Genomic DNA, 21,174 nt, shown 5'->3' on the forward strand with positions numbered 1-21,174 from the left:
TTCCTCTTGCTTTGTGTCTACTGTCTCTTTCCCACTCAAGCTTTTGTTTTACTTGCCAGCAGTTTCTCTTCTGTGGGAGACCCTGTTCCCCTAGAAGGGAACCTTGGCAAATACGGTAAATCATTTCAAAAGTTCATATGGACTGCATTGCTTCAGTCCTTCAGATATAATTGCAGGCCTCTTGCACTCACTTACCATTGGACTACATAACAGTTTTAAATGCTGTTTGCAACTTGGTCCGCTCTGTGTTTCAACAATTATTCTGTATAAGTTCTGTTCTCATGTCCATTAGTGCCCTCTTGCCATTCTCTACTTCTCCCATACAGATGTCAGTACCACCTTGCAGTCTTGTGGCTGCTGGTGGTTTGTCTTCACCTACTTATAGTTTGGGATTTAAATATATGACGCCATCTGAATTTGTTGTAGTGTTGTTCATTGGTGTTTTGACTTTGTCACCCAGTTGCGGTAATGTGGGGGTTTGGAGACTGAAAAACTACAGCACTGTTGCCATCTTCCCTTTCTTAATTTGTTGTGTAACAGGAAACATTCACAGAAAGTTCAATTTTGCTTTTGTTCTTTGTAGCCTTTTCCAGATTTTGAGAAAAAAAATAGTCTCCATTTAAAAATTTTATGCTGTTTCTTAAAACATTTTGTTTTTTTCCACTTGGACTCTTTATCCAAGTCCTCTACTAAGTCTCACTTAAAAATTAAACTGCTCTGAATCCCTTTCATTTATCCTCTATATCTCAGACACTTTTACAATCGTTTTACTTCTGGTCAGATTGTCACTTCACTTCCTTACTTCAGATCTTCACTTGCATACCTGGTTTTAGTTCCCATCTATTTCTTTGCAGAGTATGGACAAATCATCGATTCTGTAGCTTTAGTAGTAATATCTTACATCACACCTAGGACATAGTTTTAAATATAAGCTAAGGAATTTTTAGCTTACACTTCAAAAAAGATATACAAGAGAAACAGGCTACTTTGGAAGCTTAAGAATATGAATGATGTAAGTAGTTCCTTTCATATGATGCTGAAAGCAATTGTCCTTCACTGTCAATCTGTAACCTACGAAACTCTTCAGGGATAACAGAGGACTGTCCCATTTATGCAATGATCTTTAACCCTTCCAACAACCCCTCCCATCCCAGCAACTGTATTTCCAATTCAACCCTGAAAGACAGGAAAGACAGGTGAAAAAACATGAAAGCATGGAAAAGTATAGTAATTTCTTACAGTATAAAATGATTACAGAATTGTGGTTTTCCATTTATCATCTTTGTATTTGACAACATTATAGAAATCTTTAGAATAGATTTTTGTTTTAAAACTATTTATTTTGGCCGCACTGGGTCCTAGTTGCAGCAGGGGGACCCTTAGTTGTGGCAAGTGGGATCTAGTTTCCTGATCAGGGGTTGAACTCAGGTTCCCTGCATTGGGTGCAAGGAGTCCTAGCCGCTGGACCACAGGGAAAGCTGTAGAGTAGATTTTCCAAAGTTATTTCTCTAGTTAGCTTCTTATAAAAATATAAAAAGCCAAACACGAACAGTTACAAAATTATTATAAAAAATTGTGTTCTATTTAAAATAAATAGCATAGATCTAAGAACAAATCTTTCAGAATGGCCTCATTTCCAAACAGGACTTGAAATTGATAGAGATTCTCTTGCAGGCAACAGTCTCCCAGCTGCTTGCGTTTACTGGAATAGTGCTCTCTGAACAAGCATACATTCAGAATTGTTAAATATATCCTCTTCTTCTGGAGTTAGCTGGATGTTATCTTTGACTGGAGACAGGGGATCTGGCTTCTTACAAGAAGGAAGCTTTTCAGAATCTCTGCAAAATATAATATAATAAAATGAATTTGGTGTTTTTATGGTAGTGTTTATTAGAGAATAATCTGCCTGGACAAAATAGAGGTATATAAAGAGGATAAGAACCTCTACCGTATAATTTCCCCCAATTCATTATGTAACACAGTCAAATTCTTCTGAGTACTCCCTGCAAAATTTGAGTTTTGCTTCTTAGTACCCATTCCTGCTTTCTAAGTCATCTTTCAAAGTAGGTACCACACCACTACTAAATAGACACCTGTCTTTGGAAGGAATGATGCTAAAGCTGAAATTCCAGTACTTTGGCCACTTCATGAGAAGAGTTGACTCATTGGAAAAGACTCTGATGCTGGGAGGGATTGGGGGCAGGAGGAGAAGGGGACGACAGAGGATGAGATGGCTAGATGGCATCACTGACTTGATGGACATGAATCTGAGTGAACTCCAGGAATTGGTGATGGACAGGGAGGCCTGGTGTGCTGCGATTCATGGGGTCGCAAAGAGTTGGACACGACTGAGCGACTGGACTGAACTGAACTGAAGGTAGAATGATTTCAGTAAACAAACTTTAGTTTTTTTCTTTCTAGCATCCTTCTCAAGTCTGGGTGAGAAGCAGCATCAGTGGAGCATGAACCAACGTTTAAGCCCTATCTTTTCACTCCTTCCTCACTCCCAACTTCTGGAAGGAAGTTCTATGTCTATAGAAACTAATCCTATTCCCAAGACCCTTTTGAGAGGTTTGTAATATTTAAAACTATTTTCATAATAGTATTTAGACTTTATCTGCTTTTCATACTGTGCTGACACTTGTATCAGTAATCTAAAAAAGGACACTTGTGCTGATAATAAGTAAAGCTGCTGGCAATGAATCAACACAGTGTCACCAAACTGTTTAAGAAATACTGATAGTACTAAAAAAAAAGTCAGTCTCACTATGGAAATTCAAATTTAAGTATTTAGCAAAGGGCTTCTCTAAAATGAACAGAGATTATTTGTTATTTCTAAGGAAAAAAAAAACAAACCTAACAGCATTTGTTGCCAGAGACAAAATTCAAGCTTTCCAGTGAAAATTAGAATTTTGGAAAACTTATATCTGCCCCTTGTCACTTTCCCAATACTTAAAAGACTGCTGGCAAGACTGCGATTTTTAAAAATATTGCATAACAAAAATGTGTCAACAATTGAAAGATAAGCACAACTCAGTAAGTTCACATTTTTCAAATGATTTACACCAATGTTATAAAATTATGAATGAGTAAAAGATGAACACCAAAATACAATATGAGCTAATAGACTGTAATGTATAAAAATCAATTAATGTGGTTTCATATCCTATATTACAACTTTTAAGAAACTACCACGTACTGAATTTTGGTGTAATATAAAAGAAGAAAAATTAAAATTAAATAAAACATGCTATTAAGCTAAAGTGCATTTACATGTGAGATCAGATTTTCTTCCTATAACTCAACCAAGGCATAACAAATCAAACAAAGAAGCAGATATAAGAATCCAGTTCAGTTACATTAAATTGGACAGAAAAGATTTGCAAAAATGTAAAACAATGTCATTCTCATTTTTGTTCTGAAAAACATAGTTTTGTAAAAATATACTATCAATTTTAAGATGAAATGAGATTGCTATTTTAAAATAAATATTTTCTAAATGTCCTTTTTAATAACACATTAAAAAGAGATATAACACACATAAACCAAAGCACTTTTGGGCTCTCAGTAATTTTTAAGACTATAAAGTGTTCCTAAAGGCAAAAAGCTTGAGAACTGCTGCTATATGGTTTAATCTAGACTTTATACAATGTAAGTAAAAAATAATTGTCCAGCATTTATTACAAAGTATTTCCACTAATACTATCTCAACTGATTGTGATAACAATATTTACTAGGTAAAGTTTAATCTTTGGCCACCTCATGTGAAGAGTTGACTCATTGGAAAAGACCCTGATGCTGGGAGGGATTGGGGGCAGGAGGAGAAGGGGACAACACAGGATGAGATGACTGGATGGCATCACCAACTCGATAGACATGAGTCTGAGTGAACTCCGGGAGTTGGTGATGGACAGGGAGGCCTGGCGTGCTGCAGTTCATGGGGTCGCAAAGAGTCGGACACGACTGAGTGACTGAACTGAACTGAACTGAACTGAACTGAAAGTTTAATCTTATCACTCCATGTAAGACACCTCCCTCCACCCCTTTCTCTTTGCTTTTATTCTTGGCACATTTGCTGTAATAAGAACAAGAAAATAAATTAACTATAAAGTCATGCTACTCTTTGGTTAATTTTGTTGTCTAACGGAAGAAATGTGGTTCAAAAAATGTAGATATATGCAGGGTCAACTCTCTTAAAACACTGTTTGCCATATACAGTAGAAATCTGGCTAATTCATCATATAAACTCATAAACTTACTGACTCTTTCCATTTTAGATGAGGTAATTTAGGGAAACAAACTGCCTTAAGTCCAGAAGTAACCATACAGCATTATCTTTCCATTCTCAAGTCTGAAACAACTTTTAGAAGGAAAAAAAGCTGAGGCACTTAAGCCCTGGAAAAGTAGTTTGCTTAACAACATAGAGACCCCAAAGCCAGACTGAGAACTGAGGTTTTCAGTTGGCCATCTTTTCACTAAAAAGAAGATACAGAAACTGAGAGTACATATTCTTACAAAGAGTCAGTTACAGGGACCAGAGGAAATTAAAACTCTAAGGGTAAGAGGAAAAAGAAACTGATTCATAGGAAAACAGAAACAGGAGACAGGAATTGAGATTATAGAGAAAAAATGATTTATCCTATTTTAGAATCAGTAACATGGTAACTCACTTTTTAAATACAAAATTTTTCCAGAGTTCATTGATTTTGATCTGCAGTCTTGGCTTGTTTTCGGCATTGTGATGATTTCTCTTATGGATGCTTGATGGCTTCTTGCTCAGCCCACTGGCTCTGGCAGGTACTAAAGGTTTGATCTTGGTTGTAGAAAGACTGTCCACAGAACTGGATTTATACAGCCCAGGAATCTGAAGATTAAATGCTTGTTTTAATACTACTGTGTTAAAACAAACTACCTTTAATCTCAAACTTTATACACTGAAACAAATTATTTATACACTGGAACAAAAAATAACCTATAATCAACGTGCAAAAGTGGGTTTAGGTCTGCAAAACTTATATAATATTTTTAATAGGTGATCCATGTACCTAAATTCAAGAGTTACAAAAGAAAAGACAGAAAAGTGAGTCGCTCTTACTTCCTCACTGCCTTTAGGCAATTGCTATTACTGGTTTCCTGTGCAATGACTGAATTCATTTACACACACACACCACACGACTGGCAGCATACTAAAAATCGTGTCATACCACAACGTGCACTTTTTTTCTTGCTTAATATATCTTGATTTTACCGAGTAATGTATCTTTAAGATTTTTCCATTTCACATGTAGAACTGAATTTTGTTTTGAATAGGTTGCTTATCTTTTCCATTGTATATGTGTTCCATAATTTACTTAAACAGATCTCTACTGACATTTAAGTTGATCTATTCATTTTTAATTGAGGTATAATTTATAATATTGTATTAATTTCAATGGTACAGCAAAGTGACTCAGTTATATACACATATATATTATATATAGATTCTTTTCCCTTATAGGTTATCACAAGATACTGAGTATACTTCCCTGTGCTGTACAGTAGATCCTTGTTATTTTATATAGGCAATGGCACCCCACTCCAGTACTCTTGCCTGGAAAATCCCATGGATGGAGGAGCCTGGTGGGCTGCAGTCCATGGGGTCGCTGAGAGTCGGACACGACTGAGTGACTTCACTTTCACTTTTCACTTTCATGCCTTGGAAAAGGAAATGGCAACCCACTCCAGTGTTCTTGCCTGGAGACTCCCAGGGACGGGGGAGTCTGGTAGGCTGCTGTCTCTGGGAAGCACAGATTTGGACACAACTGAAACGACTTAGCAGCAGCAGCAGCAGCAGCAGCAGTGTGTATATGTTAATCCCCAACACCTAGCTTATGTCCCTACCCTACTTTTCCCGCTAACCCCTTTGGCAACTTAAGTTTGTTTTCTATGTCTGTGACTCTATTTCTATTTGTAAATCAGTTCATTTGTATCATTTTTTTTAAAAGATAATTAAATGATGTCATATGATATTTGTCTTTATCTGCACCTTGGATTCATTGACTTGTATGCTGCTGGAAATGTGGAGCCATTAAAGTTTTGTTACTGTTTTTTTAGGACAGTATGAGTGTGGTAATATAAAACAAGGATTTAAAATTGATGAACATAGTAGAGGGTGTATAAAGAATGAAAAGATTCACACCTGAAAGATGAAATATTAAATTAGGATGTTGGTGATAGGAAAAAAGGAGAGCAAGAAATGAGACAGAGAAAGAAACAGGATTTAGATAGGTATAGATGTCTTGATTGTTTTTCTTTAGCCTTTGAAATAGAAGGATCCAGCTGGATGTTATAAAGAAAGAGGACAACCCAAAGATTTTGAAACTGAGCAAATATTATTAAGTGACACAGAGCAAATATTACAGCTGATAAGTGCTTTAAGAAGTACTGGTTATATGTTTAAAAAGAAAGATGAGTTTGATTTTATATACTGAAGATGGACACCAGGGAGCAAGAGGGAAGGTTCATCGGGGGAGTTGTCACCAAAACAGAAGTGACAGTTAAAACACTGACAATGAAATCTGAAAGTGTAATAATAATAAAAACATGATGATTTAATGCTCAGATGTAACTTCTTTTGAGAAAGTACTTTCTATATCTTTAGTCCTACCACCGCAAATAATTTTAATTTCTTTCCAGACTTTTTACCATGATTATACAAACATGGGCTTCCCTGGAGGTTCAGATGCTAAAGAATTTGCCTGCAATGCAGGAGATCCAGGTTCAATCTCTGGGTCAGGAAGATCCCCTGAAGAAGGGAATGGCAACCCACTATAGCACTCTTGCCTGGAAAATCCCATGGACAGAGGAGCCTGGTGGGCTACAGTCCAGGGGGTCAAAAAGAGTCGGATATGACTAAGTGACTAACAATCACATACAAACATATACAATATGCGTATTTTCAAGCATTTAAGCAAACAAAAACACCATACTACACATATTATATAATAGTATGGTTTCTCTTTTCATTCAAAAATAATATGGACATTTTTGCAACACAGGATCTGTTTGAAAGTCTTTCTCACTCAGAGATTTTTAAAAGAAACTTATATTTCCTGTTGGCTCAGCTAGTAAAGAATCCATCTGCAGTGCAGGAGACCTGGATTCAATCCCTAGGTTGGGAAGATCCCCTGGAGAAGAGAACAGCTACCCACTCCAGTATTCTGGCCTGGAGAAGTCCTTGGACTATACAGTTCATGGGGTCCCCAAAAAGTCAGACATGATTGGGCAACTTTCACTTTATATTTACATATTTTGCATTTATATATATTTATATAGTATGAGATATGACTTTCTTTCAAATAGATATACTAGATCACTTATTAAAAACTTCTGTAAAGTTTCTATGCTTTTACAAATAAACATAAGAAGGTAACATATTAACTATATAAATATAGTTTTCTTATATAAGAAAAATAATACATGTTCACTAAAACCAACAACGTATTTAATGTATTTCACACCCTTATTTTTTAGATATTTAGATTTTTTTTCCAATTTTTCACTATCGCAACCGATGCAAGAATAAGTAGTCTTGTATTTAAATTCTCATTATCTCTTTAGGCTCAAGTTCTAGAATGTACTTACTGGGTTAAATTATTTGAACTCTTTCAAATTGCTTTCCAGAAATGGCACAGCAATTCTTATTCTCCTCAATATGATTATCCTAAGTAATTATTATCCTAATTAATTAATTATTGGGATAATTAATCATACCAATTAATAGGATTATGCTATCTTAAATGTGATTATTCACTTCAGCACTTTATACCCTTATAAAGTTCAGTAAATTAAAAACTTTTGGAAAAATAAGAGGTAAGAAATTATATTTTATTACTTTAATTTGTGTTATTTGATTATTAATGAGGTTGAACATGCTTTTATATGTTAATCATCCCCTTGCGCTTTTTGCTTTTGTGATCTCTGTTCATGTCTCTTGCCCATTTTTAAGGTAGGAATTAGTATTTTTATATTGGCAAGATACTTAATACATAAAATGGACTTTTGACTTATGAGCTTTCACTATGCAGGCACATAAATATTTATATAGTCTCACTGAAAAAAACCCTTGACTTATCAGGGACCCAGTTTCTAGAAGGCCTTTTTGCAATACACATCAAAGCTTTACAAATACCTGCCCTTGGACCAGTAATATCACTCCACAGAATTCATCCCCATGAAAAATCAAGAATGTGTACAGTACTCAAACATTTATCAACAAAATCTTCATTGCAGTACTGTTTGGTATAACAAAAATTTTTAGAGTAAAGGACAAACATAAGAAGATTAGTTAAACGCACACCACGGCATATTTTAGTCATTATAAGTAATGTTATTTAAGTACATGAAATAGATCTTTATATACTATAAAGAAAAAAAAAAAGCAAGTTTTACAACTTAAATACCTATTAGGTTGGCCAAAATGTTCATGAGGTTTTTTCCATAAGATGGCTCTAATGGCACTTCCCTGTCTATAACTTCATTTGAAACAATTTTGTTAGATTGCATTGTGACAGCTTTCATATTAGTGTGCTTCAAAAAAAAAAAAATTAGTGAATTTCTGTGCAGTCATTTAATACTGAAGATGGAATTAAAAATTATTTTTGATAAACGACCCAATCAAAAAATGGGCCAAAGAACTAAATAGACATTTCTCCAAAGAAGACATACGGATGGCTAACAAACACATGAAAAGATGCTCAACTTCACTCATTATTAGAGAAATGCAAATCAAAACCACAATGAGGTACCACTTCACACCAGTCAGAATGGCTGCAATCCAAAAATCTGCAAGCAATAAATGCTGGAGAGGGTGTGGAGAAAAGGGAACCCTCCTACACTGTTGGTGGGAATGCAAACTAGTACAGCCACTATGGAGAACAGTGTGGAGATTCCTTAAAAAATTGCAAATAGAACTACCTTATGACCCAGCAATCCCACCGCTGGGCATACACACCGAGGAAACCAGAATTGAAAGAGACACTTGTACCCCAATGTTCATCGCAGCACTGTTTACAATAGCCAGGACATGGAAACAACCTAGATGTCCATCAGCAGATGAATGGATAAGAAAGCTGTGGTACATATACACAATGGAGTATTACTCAGCCGTAAAAAAGAATTCATTTGAATCAGTTCTGATGAGATGGATGAAACTGGAGCTGATTATACAGAGTGAAGTAAGCCAGAAAGAAAAACACCAATACAGTATACTAACACATATATATGGAATTTAGGAAGATGGCAATGAGGACCCTGTATGCAAGACAGGGAAAGAGACACAGATGTGTATAACGGACCTTTGGACTCAGAGGGAGAGGGAGAGGGTGGGATGATTTGGGAGAATGACATTCTAACATGTATACTATCATGTAAGAATTGAATCGCCAGTCTATGTCTGATGCAGGATGCAGCATGCTTGGGGCTGGTGCATGGGGATGACCCAGAGAGATGTTATGGGGAGGGAGGTGGGAGGGGGGTTCATGTTTGGGGACGCATGTAAGAATTAAAGATATTAAAATTTAAAAAATAAAAAGCTAAAAAAAAATTATTTTTGGCAATATTATACTTTATTATTCCCTGATAGCTCAGTTGGTAAAGAATCCACCTGCAATGCAGGAGACCCTAGTTCGATTCCTGGGTCAGGAAGACCCACCGGAGAAGGGATAGGTTACCCACTCCAGTATTCCTGGGCTTCCCTTGTGGCTCAGGTGGTAAAGAATCCACCTGCAATGCAGAAGACCTGGCTTCAATCTCTGGATTGGGAAGATGCCCTGGAGAAGGGAAAGGCTACCCACTCCAGTATTCTGGTCTGGAGAATTCCATGGACTGTATAGTTCATGGGGTTGCAAAGAGTTGGACATGACTGAGCAACTTTCACTTTCATTTTTCACTTTTCATTCCAAAAAAGGTACAGATTTCTCACTAGACGAAGATCCACGGGCACGTAGACCAATTCAAGTTGACAGTGATCAAAGGGAGACACAAACTGAGATCAAAGTTATACCACACAGGAGATAGCTCACTCACATACTCAAAATATCCAAATCAAATGTTGAAAATCATATGCACCAGCTTGCTTATGTTAATTGCTTTGAAGTTTAGGTTCCACATAAGTGAAAAAAAAAAAAAAAACCTTCTTGACAGTATTTCGGCATGTGATTCTCTACTTAAACATAATTAAAACATTCTGCTATAAAAACAAATTGTGACAGGCAATCAAAAGTGGATACTGTTCAACAATGTGGAACAGAAGAGATTACGGAACAGAAGAACTACCAACCATACTGAAGGACAGTCTTTATCCAAACAAAGTGATGTGTACATGGTGGAACTGGAAAGGAGTCCTCTATTGTGAGTTCCTTCTGGAAAACCAAACAATTAATTCCAACAAGTACTGCTCCCAACTGGACCAACTGAAAGCAGCACTAGGTGAAAGTCAACAGAAAACGTATCATCTTCCATCAGGATGCCACAAGGTTTCTTTGATGACCAGACAAAAACTTACAGCTAGACTGGTTTTCTGATTTAACTGCCATATTCAGATATTATAACCGGATTTTCATTTATTTTGGTCTTTATAAAATTTTGAAAATAATGTACCTGGAACAATTCTTTACTCAAAATGATAAAAGTTTTGGGAAGATAGTTACAAAGTTGTCTGGAAAATGGCAGAAGGTAGTGGAACAAAACAATAAATATGTTGTTCAATAAAGTTCTTGGTGAAAATGAAAAATGTGTCTTTTATTTTTCCTTAAAAATTAAAGGAACTTTTTGGCCAACCCAACACAAATCAAGTACAAAATGGTCCTAAAAGATCTGAAGGTAGACATTTTTGTATAAATAAGAATATAGGCACTTTGAGTTTTAATTTTGCTTATATTCATATTTCCTGGTAATAAGCATGCTCTGCTTCTGAAATTTAAAAGTAATTTATATAAGTGTTTTACCTTGTTTCTTAGAAGCGTGTCTTTCTTCGAAAAATCAAACAAGTGTAGCTTGGATTTCTGATTACCTTGTTTATCAAGTGACTTAAAATTGCAATCAGATTCCTAGATCCCCAAGATCGAAAAATAAAGCAAAATTAGATTTTTACTATCAAGATTTTATGACAACTGACCAATATTCAACAAAACATAAAACAAGTAAATTGAGAAAAATCAGTGTAAATAAAATGTTACTTCTCAGAAGAAAAAGGTATTAAAAGCATGAAATACAATAAAAGAAAATTAATGTGGAAAGAATGATCTTTGCCAGTTTCACTACAGAAAACTAGTAGGAAGTTTGAGCTGGAGAAGTAAACTGTATAAAATATAAATTAAAAAGCTCTAAGTGGGGTCTCTAGAACCAGAGGGAGCACACAGCTCTTCTTAAAACTGAAGATGTTTATGACTGGTGGCTGAGATGGTAAAGAATCTGCCTGCAATGCAGGAGACCCAGGTTTGACTCCTGGGTCGGGATGACCCCCTGGAGAAGGGAATGGCAATTCATTCTAATATTCTTGCCTGGAGAATTCCACGGACAGAGGAGCCTGGTGGGCTATGTCTACGGGGTCACAAAGAGTTGGACATGACTGAGCGGACATACGCCTGAGATGAAACTGACTTCTATCCAGGCAAGAGATACACTTCTGTGTGTACAAAGCAAAGAACAATGCTCAACAAAAACAGAGTAATCTGGGGAAAAGCAACTCATGTTCATGGGAACAATGGCAGGCTTCATGCCAAATTTCTAAGCAACCTTCTGGCTTAAGCCATTGGATACAGAATCCATGTGATGCTGTACCCTTTCAAGGACTTTAGAAAGTAAATAAATAAATTCAGGAGACTTTACATTTCTGCATTTTTCAAGAGGATTTAAAATATATATATTTACCTTGGGATTTTACATAGCATTATATACTTAAAAAGCAATCCAAAAGTCAAAATTTGGATTGTAATTTACAGAAACACTTCCTTACTCATAGTAGTGATGACTCTGGGCTATATTGTTTCTTAAAAGAAAGATCAAGAGTAAGATCCTAAGATTAATTAACCTCAAATAGGGTTAATGAACTTAATAAACATAGAGTATACAGTTGTTGCTTTTCACAGTGAACCACCAATGGAAATCTCCAACGCATTTTCTTCAGAATCATACAGTAAAAATGATATTCAAAATGAAACGTCAGTCACACTCTAAAACATTTTCTGAATAAAGAAAGATAACATAATTTTTAAGTTATCTGTTATTGTCCCAATTGTTTGACCATTAATCCTTTTATCTTAAGAGAAATTTACCACATCTGGTGGCAAGAGATGATTTAATGAATGATTTTTAGTTTAGTTTGGTTTTTTTTGGTGAGGGGAGAGAATTTATGTTTCTATAACTGTAAGCACAAAAATGATTGCCCAGAAGACAGACATGTGGAGCGTTTTGTCAGCATGATGAGCTCTTAGGCTGTGAGCTGGTAAGTCTTCTCAGTAAAACATGCTAAAAGCTATACAAAGTTAGTAAAACAGGAAGATGTCTGCTGGAAAAGGAACAAAAATACTCCAAAGGAGTTCAGAGGACTTGAAAGTATCCTCATAAAGAGATGGTGATTTTTAATGAAAGATATTCAAGAAACAACAACTACGATGGAACCCAAATAGTGCCATGAGAAAAATGCAGTAAGATGTGGAAAATGAAAAAGATGACATTAAAATGGAGGCTCGTATTAAAAGAAACAGAGTCTTTGAGACCAGTATGGATGAACTGAACACAAAGTGAGTGAACAAGAAAACAGTAGCAAAAGCCTCAAGGGTTTGGTTTGGCATTTTGTTGTTGTTGCCAAGTCGTATCCGATTCCTTTGCGACCCCGTGGACTGTACCCCACCAGGCTCCTCAGTCCATGGGATTTACTAGGTGAGAGTACTGAAGTGGGTTGCTGGTTCCTTTTCCAGGGGAATCTTCCTGACCCAGGGATTGAACCTGCATCTCCTGCATTACAGGCAGAGTCTTTACAGCTGAACCACCAGGGAAGCCCCTCTTACTTAAAAATCTGGAATGGATTTGAATACATTAACTGATTTCAGCTTTCTCTAAATGAAAACAATTTGTTTCCACATTTTAACTAGGCTTTTTTCTTTGAGTCCAATATAACTCAAGTTTCCTTTAGGAACTTGAATAAAATATTTTCCTTTTGATAAACACAAGATATACTGATTTATTGGGCTTCCCAGGTGGCGCAGTATTAAAGAATCTGCGTGCCAATGCAGGAGACACAAAAGATGTGGGTTTTATCTCTGGGTCAGGAAGATCCCCTGGAGAAGGAAATGGCAACCCACTCCAGTATTCTTGCCTGGAAAACTCCATGGAGACACAGGAGCCTGGTGGGCTACAGTCCATGGGGTCGCAAAAGAGCTGAACACAACTGAGCAACGGACCACAGGTACACAGAGACATACTGATTTATTAGATGTTTAATATTCAGGATTATCAGTCCTCAAAATTCTGTCAAATATTACCAAGGTTATAATTGTTCTTACAACTTGGTAACTATAGTTGTGAACATAAAATGAAGTATGTTAAATTAGTAAATTTGAGATAACTTATGCCATCATATCATTTTAAAATATGACATCACTGGGTCTTACTAGTAGTAGTTATTTGGAGCTTTGATTTAAGTAAGAATAAAGCTATTTTATGAATAAGAAAAAATTGGCTAGGATGCTTTTATTAATTTAAATAGAATAACATAAAATCTCTTACATTACTATCTTATTTTATCATAAAGGGGACTTACAACAAGAATAATACGAGTAAAAAATATATATATTTCTTAAGTATTAAAACTTAAGACAAACACCATCATGTTAATAGGGTTATTTAGTTATAAGGTTTCAAACACTGTCTGAATTCAAGACTATATTAAGGATTTAAATATTAAATTTATAATAACTTCAATAAGCTTATCATTCTTACGTCTTAAGTGTTCCACAACTTGAGACACTTATCAGTGGAACACATAGTGATGATTCAAGATATATAGCTAGATTAAAAGTATGAGTCTAAAATATGAAAGATACAGAGAAGGCCTTCAGATGAGTAAAACATGAACTTTCTACACAGTAAGGTCTAGAGTGAAAAATTAAAACAACCAATTATTTCCGTAACATGAGCAAAATTTCCTCAATTATCTGATTAACACCCTATTTTCTCTTACATATGAATTTGAAAACAAAGGCTTCAGAATGTGACTTACCTCTGAATCTGAATCCTTACTAGAAGGCTGAGAAAGTTTTGATGCATTTAAATTGTGTGGTGACAAGTCCATGCTTTCCTGAGACTGTGAGGAGCAACCCACGTCATGTAAGGGATGTGATTCATCACTTGACTCATCACTCTTTAATGGAGCTACATCAGACATCTCAATATTCTCAGGCAGAGAGGTGGAAGAATCACTCTTTCTACGGAACTGCTGCAATGCTGTGCTTGGAGAGGGGCTTGGAGTTCTTGAAATATCTCCAAGACTTCCAGACCAACTGAAACAACTTCTTATTGTCCCCAAGGTGGGTGGTGAGATGGTCCTCGTGAATGCGCTGGTCTTAAAAGACTGAGACTCTTCAGCCATCACAGTCACACCATCTGGAGTCTGCTCACTGGAATTATGCAATACACTGGTATCACCCAACTTCTTGTCCTCTAGACAATCTGGTTCACCTGCATCGGTTTCTTTATCTGTGACAGCAGTTTCAGCTAGAGGCTGGCTGCTTGCTTTCTTTGATATACAGTCAGCAGAATCCAGAGAATTGGAAAAAAACCTAACAGAAAAAAACAACGGAAACAATGCAGAAATATTTGAGTTTGCTCACGAAGGTGACAACATTTATAATGGAAAGATGGTTGCTTCTTTTTAAAAATAAATACATTAATTTCCTAAGTAAAGGAAAAATACATTTTACACACAGCTGATCCACCTGCCAACGCAGGAGCCACAGGAGCTGTGGGTTCGATCCCTGGGTCGGGAAGATACCCTGGAGCAGGTTATAGCAACCCACTCCAGTGTTCCCGGAAAATGCCATGGACAGAGGAGCCTGACAGGCTTCAGTCCATGAGGTCACAAAAGAGCAGGACACAACTGAGCAACTCAGCAGACATGCATGACACTCAAGTATTTGAGCAGATAAAGAAATATGCAACAGAAAGGATACTTAATAACTATTGTCTCTTATTTTGTAATTTGAATACAAATTAAATAAATAAATTAAAATACAAGTAAAATAAATTAGCTATTTACCTCTCATTTTAGCTTAATTCCTAGTAGTAAACCGTCTGGGAACATGTAGTAGCATACTAATCTACCAAGCTTTTTATAGACCCTATATATTTCTATACTATTTTAAATACTGAGGTTAAGACTTTCAAATTAATTACTAAATTCTCTATTACTAAAGAGGTACTACTTACTCAGGGTAGTAGCTTTAAAAAAGTCATTTTAACCTAAAGAAACTAAAGACCTACATATAGAAAACTATAAAACACTGATGAAAGAAATCAAAGAGGACACTAATAGATGGAGAAATATACCATGTTCATGGATTGGAAGAATCAATATAGTGAAAATGAGTATACTACCCAAAGCAATTTACAAATTCAATGCAATCCCTATCAAGCTACCAGCCACATTTTTCACAGAACTAGAACAAATAATTTCAAGATTTGTATGGAAATACAAAAAACCTCAAATAGCTAAAGCAATCTTGAGAAAGAAGAAAGGAACTGGAGGAATCAACTTGCCTGACTTCAGGCTCTACTACAAAGCCACAGTCATCAAGACAGTATGGTACTGGCACAAAGACAGACATATAGATCAATGGAACAAAATAGAAAGCCCAGAGATAAATCCACACACATATGGACACCTTATCTTTGACAAAGGAGGCAAGAATATACAATGGAGTAAAGACAATCTCTTTAACAAGAATGAAACTAGATCACTTTCTAACACCGCACACAAAAATAAACTCAAAATGGATTAAAGATCTAAATGTAAGACCAGAAACTATAAAACTCCTAGAGGAGAACATAGGCAAAACACTCTCAGACATAAATCACAGCAGGATCCTCTATGATCCACCTCCCAGAATTCTGGAAATAAAAGCAAAAATAAACAAATGGGATCTAATTAAAATTAAAAGCTTCTGCACAACAAAGGAAAATATAAGCAAGGTGAAAAGACAGCCTTCTGAATGGGAGAAAATAATAGCAAATGAAGCAACTGACAAACAACTAATCTCAAAAATATACCAGCAACTTATGCAGCTCAATTCCAGAAAAATAAACGACCCAATCAAAAAATGGGCCAAAGAACTAAATAGACATTTCTCCAAAGAAGACATACGGATGGCTAACAAACACATGAAAAGATGCTCAACATCACTCATTATTAGAGAAATGCAAATCAAAACCACAATGAGGTACCACTTCACACCAGTCAGAATGGCTGCGATCCAAAAATCTGCAAGCAATAAATGCTGGAGAGGGTGTGGAGAAAAGGGAACCCTCCTACACTGTTGGTGGGAATGCAAACTAGTAGAGCCACTATGGAGAACAGTGTGGAGATTCCTTAAAAAATTGCAAATAGAACTACCTTATGACCCAGCAATCCCACCGCTGGGCATACACACCGAGGAAACCAGAATTGAAAGAGACACATGTACCCCAATGTTCATCGCAGCACTGTTTATAATAGCCAGGACATGGAAACAACCTAGATGTCCATCAGCAGATGAATGGATAAGAAAGCTGTGGTACATATACACAATGGAGTATTACTCAGCCGTAAAAAAGAATTCATTTGAATCAGTTCTGATGAGATGGATGAAACTGGAGCCGATTATACAGAGTGAAGTAAGCCAGAAAGAAAAACACCAATACAGTATACTAACACATATATATGGAATTTAGGAAGGTGGCAATGACGACCCTGTATGCAAGACAGGGAAAGAGACACAGATGTGTATAACGGACTTTTGGACTCAGAGGGAGAGGGAGAGGGTGGGATGATTTGGGAGAATGACATTCTAACATGTATACTATCATGTAAGAATTGAATCACCAGTCTATGTCTGATGCAGGATGCAGCATGCTTGGGGCTGGTGCATGGGGATGACTCAAAGAGATGTTATGGGGAGGGAGGTGGGAGGGGGGTTCACGTTTGGGAACGCATGTAAGAATTAAAGATATTAAAAAAAAAAAAAAGTCATTTTAAAAACTCCAATATAAATTAAACAAAGATTGCATCATTACTTGGAAGGATGTATTCAAGTAGCATTTTTAGGTTTAAAAAGGAAATCCTAGAGCATAGAATCAGTTAAATATGAAACTTACAAAGGATGTATCTCCTTAATAAGCATTAGTTCAAAACCAAGATGATAAGCTGAATATTTACTAAATGCTCAAGAGTAAAAATCCTCTTACCTTTTCATCAAATCATTACCTCATCTGTGTAGGTATAAGGCAGAAAGGAAGCAGCATGTGAAAGGAAAAGTTTTATCTGGTTTTTCATTGAGCAGAAAACATCAGCTTCTTTAACTGATCACATAGTTCATTTTTCAGCAAACAATAACCTCTATGATATCTAAACATATTTCTATATATTATTTCATAGGTAAGAGAAGTTAGAATAACAGAGCCCAAGGTTATAAAATTAATCAGCTAAAGAACAGAGGATGATGGTTGGATGGCATCACCAGCTCAAGGGACATGAATCTTAGCAAACTCCAGGAGACGGTGAAGGACAGGGAAGCCTGGTATTCTGCAGTCCATGGGGTCACAAACAGTTGGACATGACTGAGTGACTGAACAACAAAGAACAGAATTAAAACCCAGAACTCCTCCCAGTTCATGGTTGCTTCTTTCCAAATAGCCTGTGGTGTTACTTAACTGTTAATTATACTTCTAGATCTCAAAAAATAAAATATGCATTATAAGTATCTATATAATAAAGATTAAAACAGACTTTCAAAAGACAGGCAATTGGAGACAAACTTTTGCATATTTAATACACTTCCTGTTATGTTACATTAAAAAGAATGGGTTGGGAATGACCACTGGCATATATATTAGTGACTGGGCACCTGTGCCAGCTGTCTGATTCACATAGCTTCTGCTAGTCTTGAAACAGTCTTATATATATTATCTTCTATATATTATTTAACCCATATTTTATATTTAAAAAGTAGGCTTAGAGAAGTTAAATGGCACGGGAAAGACTAAGTAAAGAACAGAGCAACAGTTCAAACCCAGGCCTACCTGACTGTGTGCTCCTTTCACACTACAAGGTATGACTAATCAACTATGACTAGGAGTCTTTCCTATCACTATTACTAACTATACAACCCTGGCAAAGTTTCTTAACCTCTTAGAGCCTCAATTTCTGAGCCCAGACCTGAAGAGATACACAAACATTATTCTCATTTGCTTTGCTTGTTTGTGCTCAGTCATGTCCAACTCTTTGTGACTCCTGTAGCCCGCCAGCCTCCTCTGTTCATAGACTCTTGCAGGTAGGAATACTGGAGTGGATTGCCATCTCATTCCCACTAGCTGTCTTCAAAGAGGCAGAAAAAGGAAATTCTATTTTCACCCAAAAGGAAAGATAAAACACAAATTTCAAAAATTTCTCCCAATGACAGAATTCAACTTTCTAGAATGTATAAAGCAACATATATCATCTAGAAACCCATTTTCCATTTGTGCAGCCATGTTTTCATTATTGCATTGTTAACAAACACCTTTAATGAGGGTGGTAATTCTTTAACAAAGGAAGAATCAGAATGATCATTTCACTGTACTGTGAATGTTTCCTTGAGAAGATCTGATGGGAGAAGGGTTTGACACATCCCTTAAAAGGAGCTTAGGGATTACCAGTGGTTCATTTCTTCATGACCATTTCCCATCATCATGGTTAGACAAAATTGGCCGCAACCTAACTTATTAAACTTGAAAAAAAAAAATCACATTCTAAGTCTTCTGGAGAAATAGAGAAGCTGATAAATTTTCTTTTTCTTAAAGTTACTAATTCTTGTTTCTAGCTGTGGTACCACTATCCGAATTCAATGAAACAGAGCTATTCATTGTTTGTCTACCATCTATTGGGCACTATTTTACATACTTTACTTATGTTAATAATTTAATTCCATCAGCAATCCTAAGATGGCTATACTTGAAGAAACTGAAGCACCCATAAATTAACTTGCGCAAGTCAAATATCTCATGAGTAAACAGGACAGGATTCAAAATCCAGGTGGTCTAATCCCAGGGTCCAAATTCCTAACCCCTAAGTAGTATTGACTCTTCAAATTCTTATCTTCACTAGCAGGGACTATGACAACAGCCACTGGCCCTCTAGAATCCACTCTTCACAGTGTGTTCAGAGTGGTCCATCTCAGGGGTCTCCAATCATGGAGACTGGTCCATGGCCTGTTTGGAACCAGGCCACAAAGCAAGAGGTAAGAGAAGGGTGGATGAGCAAGTGAAGCTTCATCTGTATTTATAGTCACTCTGCATTGCTCACATTACTGCCTGAGCTCTGCCTCCTGTCAGATCACCGGTGGCATTAGATTTTCACAGAAGCGAGAACCCTATCATGAACTGCGCCTGTGAGCGATCTAGGCTGTGTGCTCCTTATGAGAATCTAACGCCTAACGATCTAAGGTGGAACTGAAGAGGTGATGCTAGCTTTGGGCAGCAGCTGCAAATACAGATTATCACAGGCAGAGATATACAGAGATCATAACAAATCACACGCTTGCAGACTTACATCAAAACTCTATCAGTGATGGCAAGTGACAATTAAGTGGCATCTGGTGGCAAGCTTTACAGTGGTAAGAGAGTTGATGTACTTCAGTTGTACATGTACATCTGGTAGCAGGCTTTAAGTCAGAATCCAATGCTTATTTTTAGTTCATGTGTGGCCTGCCCATTATTTTATTTACTGCCTCTAATTCCTTGCCTCTTTTCTGCCCTGCACACTTGTCTCAGTCAGTTTTGGTAAGCCCACAAGCTAACCCTAGTGAAAATGAGTAAAAAAAAACCAAAACATTACTGGAGAACTTCTTTGAAAAGGGGGAAAGACCCAATGATGAAACAGCAGAGCACTCTAAGACTGCCAACAAAAAGAAACCTGCATTTAAAAGAAAATACCAAGAGTCCTACTTAAACTATGGGTTCATTGAAACATGCAATTCACATTCTCCAAGCCTGCTTTGTATAATATGTGGTGATTAGCTATCTAGAGAAGCCATGAAACCTTCAAAACTACTTTGCCACATGGAGACCAAGCACCCAGGATTAAAAGACAAGCCTCTGGAGTTTCAAAAGAAAAAAAACGTGAACATGAAGAACAGAAGCAGTTCTTGAAGGCCACCACTTCATTAAATATGTCTACACTGAGAGCATCATTCTTAGTGGCTGACTGCAAGGCTGAAGCTAAGAAGCCCTTTACTCTTGGTGAGGAATTGATCCCACTAAGGACATTTGTCAGGAACTTTTAGGAGAGGCTTCAGTTCAAAAGGTGGCACAGGTTGCTCTCTTGGCTAGCGCCATAACTAGACAAACTGATGAAACAGCAGAGGATATTGAGGCATAATTGTTAGAGAGGATTAATGAGTCACCGTGGTACACAATCCAGGTTGACAAGTCTGCCGATGTTGACAAGACAACAGTGCTTGTTTTTGTGTGATCTGGTTTTCAGGAGGATGTGCATGAGGAAATGTTATGTGCACTTCTGTTGGCAATCAACACCACAGTTGCAAAACTATTCAAGTCTCTGACTGATTATGTGTCAGGAAAACTGGTCATTTTGTGTTCAGAAATGCACAGACGGAGGGGCTGCCATGACTGGACAGCTTTCTGGTTCCACTACATGGGTCAAAAAGCTCATTTCTGAACGTGAGTCTGTGTACTGCGTCATCCATAGAGAAATGCTGGCTAGCTGAAAAATATTACCTGAACTTAACGTTTTGCAGGATATGATTAAAATAATCACATTAAAGTACACACCTTTAATTCAAGTCTATTTGCACAACTCTGTGAGGAGATGGACACACGTCTTCTCATACATAGAAGTGAGGTGGTTTTCTAAAGGTAGATCACTGGCCAGAGTTTTTGAGTTAT

At 36.7% G+C, this 21,174-nt stretch overlaps 1 protein-coding gene across 7 annotated transcripts in view; it reads right to left on the reverse strand.

The window, feature by feature from the left end:
- Window positions 1-1,265: 1,265 nt before the first annotated feature.
- The window catches only part of EXO1 (exonuclease 1), a 44,927-nt gene continuing 25,018 nt past the window's right edge, over window positions 1,266-21,174 (reverse strand). For 3 of the 7 annotated variants that reach the window (XM_069545558.1, XM_069545557.1, XM_069545559.1), the window contains exons 12-16: window positions 14,261-14,819; window positions 10,986-11,087; window positions 5,591-5,776; window positions 4,671-4,864; window positions 1,266-1,838 (exon numbers count right to left, since the gene is read on the reverse strand). In XM_069545558.1, the coding sequence (XP_069401659.1) occupies window positions 1,700-1,838; window positions 4,671-4,864; window positions 5,591-5,776; window positions 10,986-11,087; window positions 14,261-14,819 (1,180 nt within the window). In that variant the 3' untranslated portion in view covers window positions 1,266-1,699. The remainder of the gene's footprint in view (window positions 1,839-4,670; window positions 4,865-5,590; window positions 5,777-10,985; window positions 11,088-14,260; window positions 14,820-21,174) is intronic. The other 4 variants (XM_069545561.1, XM_069545560.1, XM_069545562.1 and 1 more) reach the window with 2 other exon arrangements.

Source organism: Ovis canadensis, chromosome 12, assembly GCF_042477335.2.
Source record: "Ovis canadensis isolate MfBH-ARS-UI-01 breed Bighorn chromosome 12, ARS-UI_OviCan_v2, whole genome shotgun sequence".
NCBI lineage: Eukaryota > Metazoa > Chordata > Mammalia > Artiodactyla > Bovidae > Ovis > Ovis canadensis.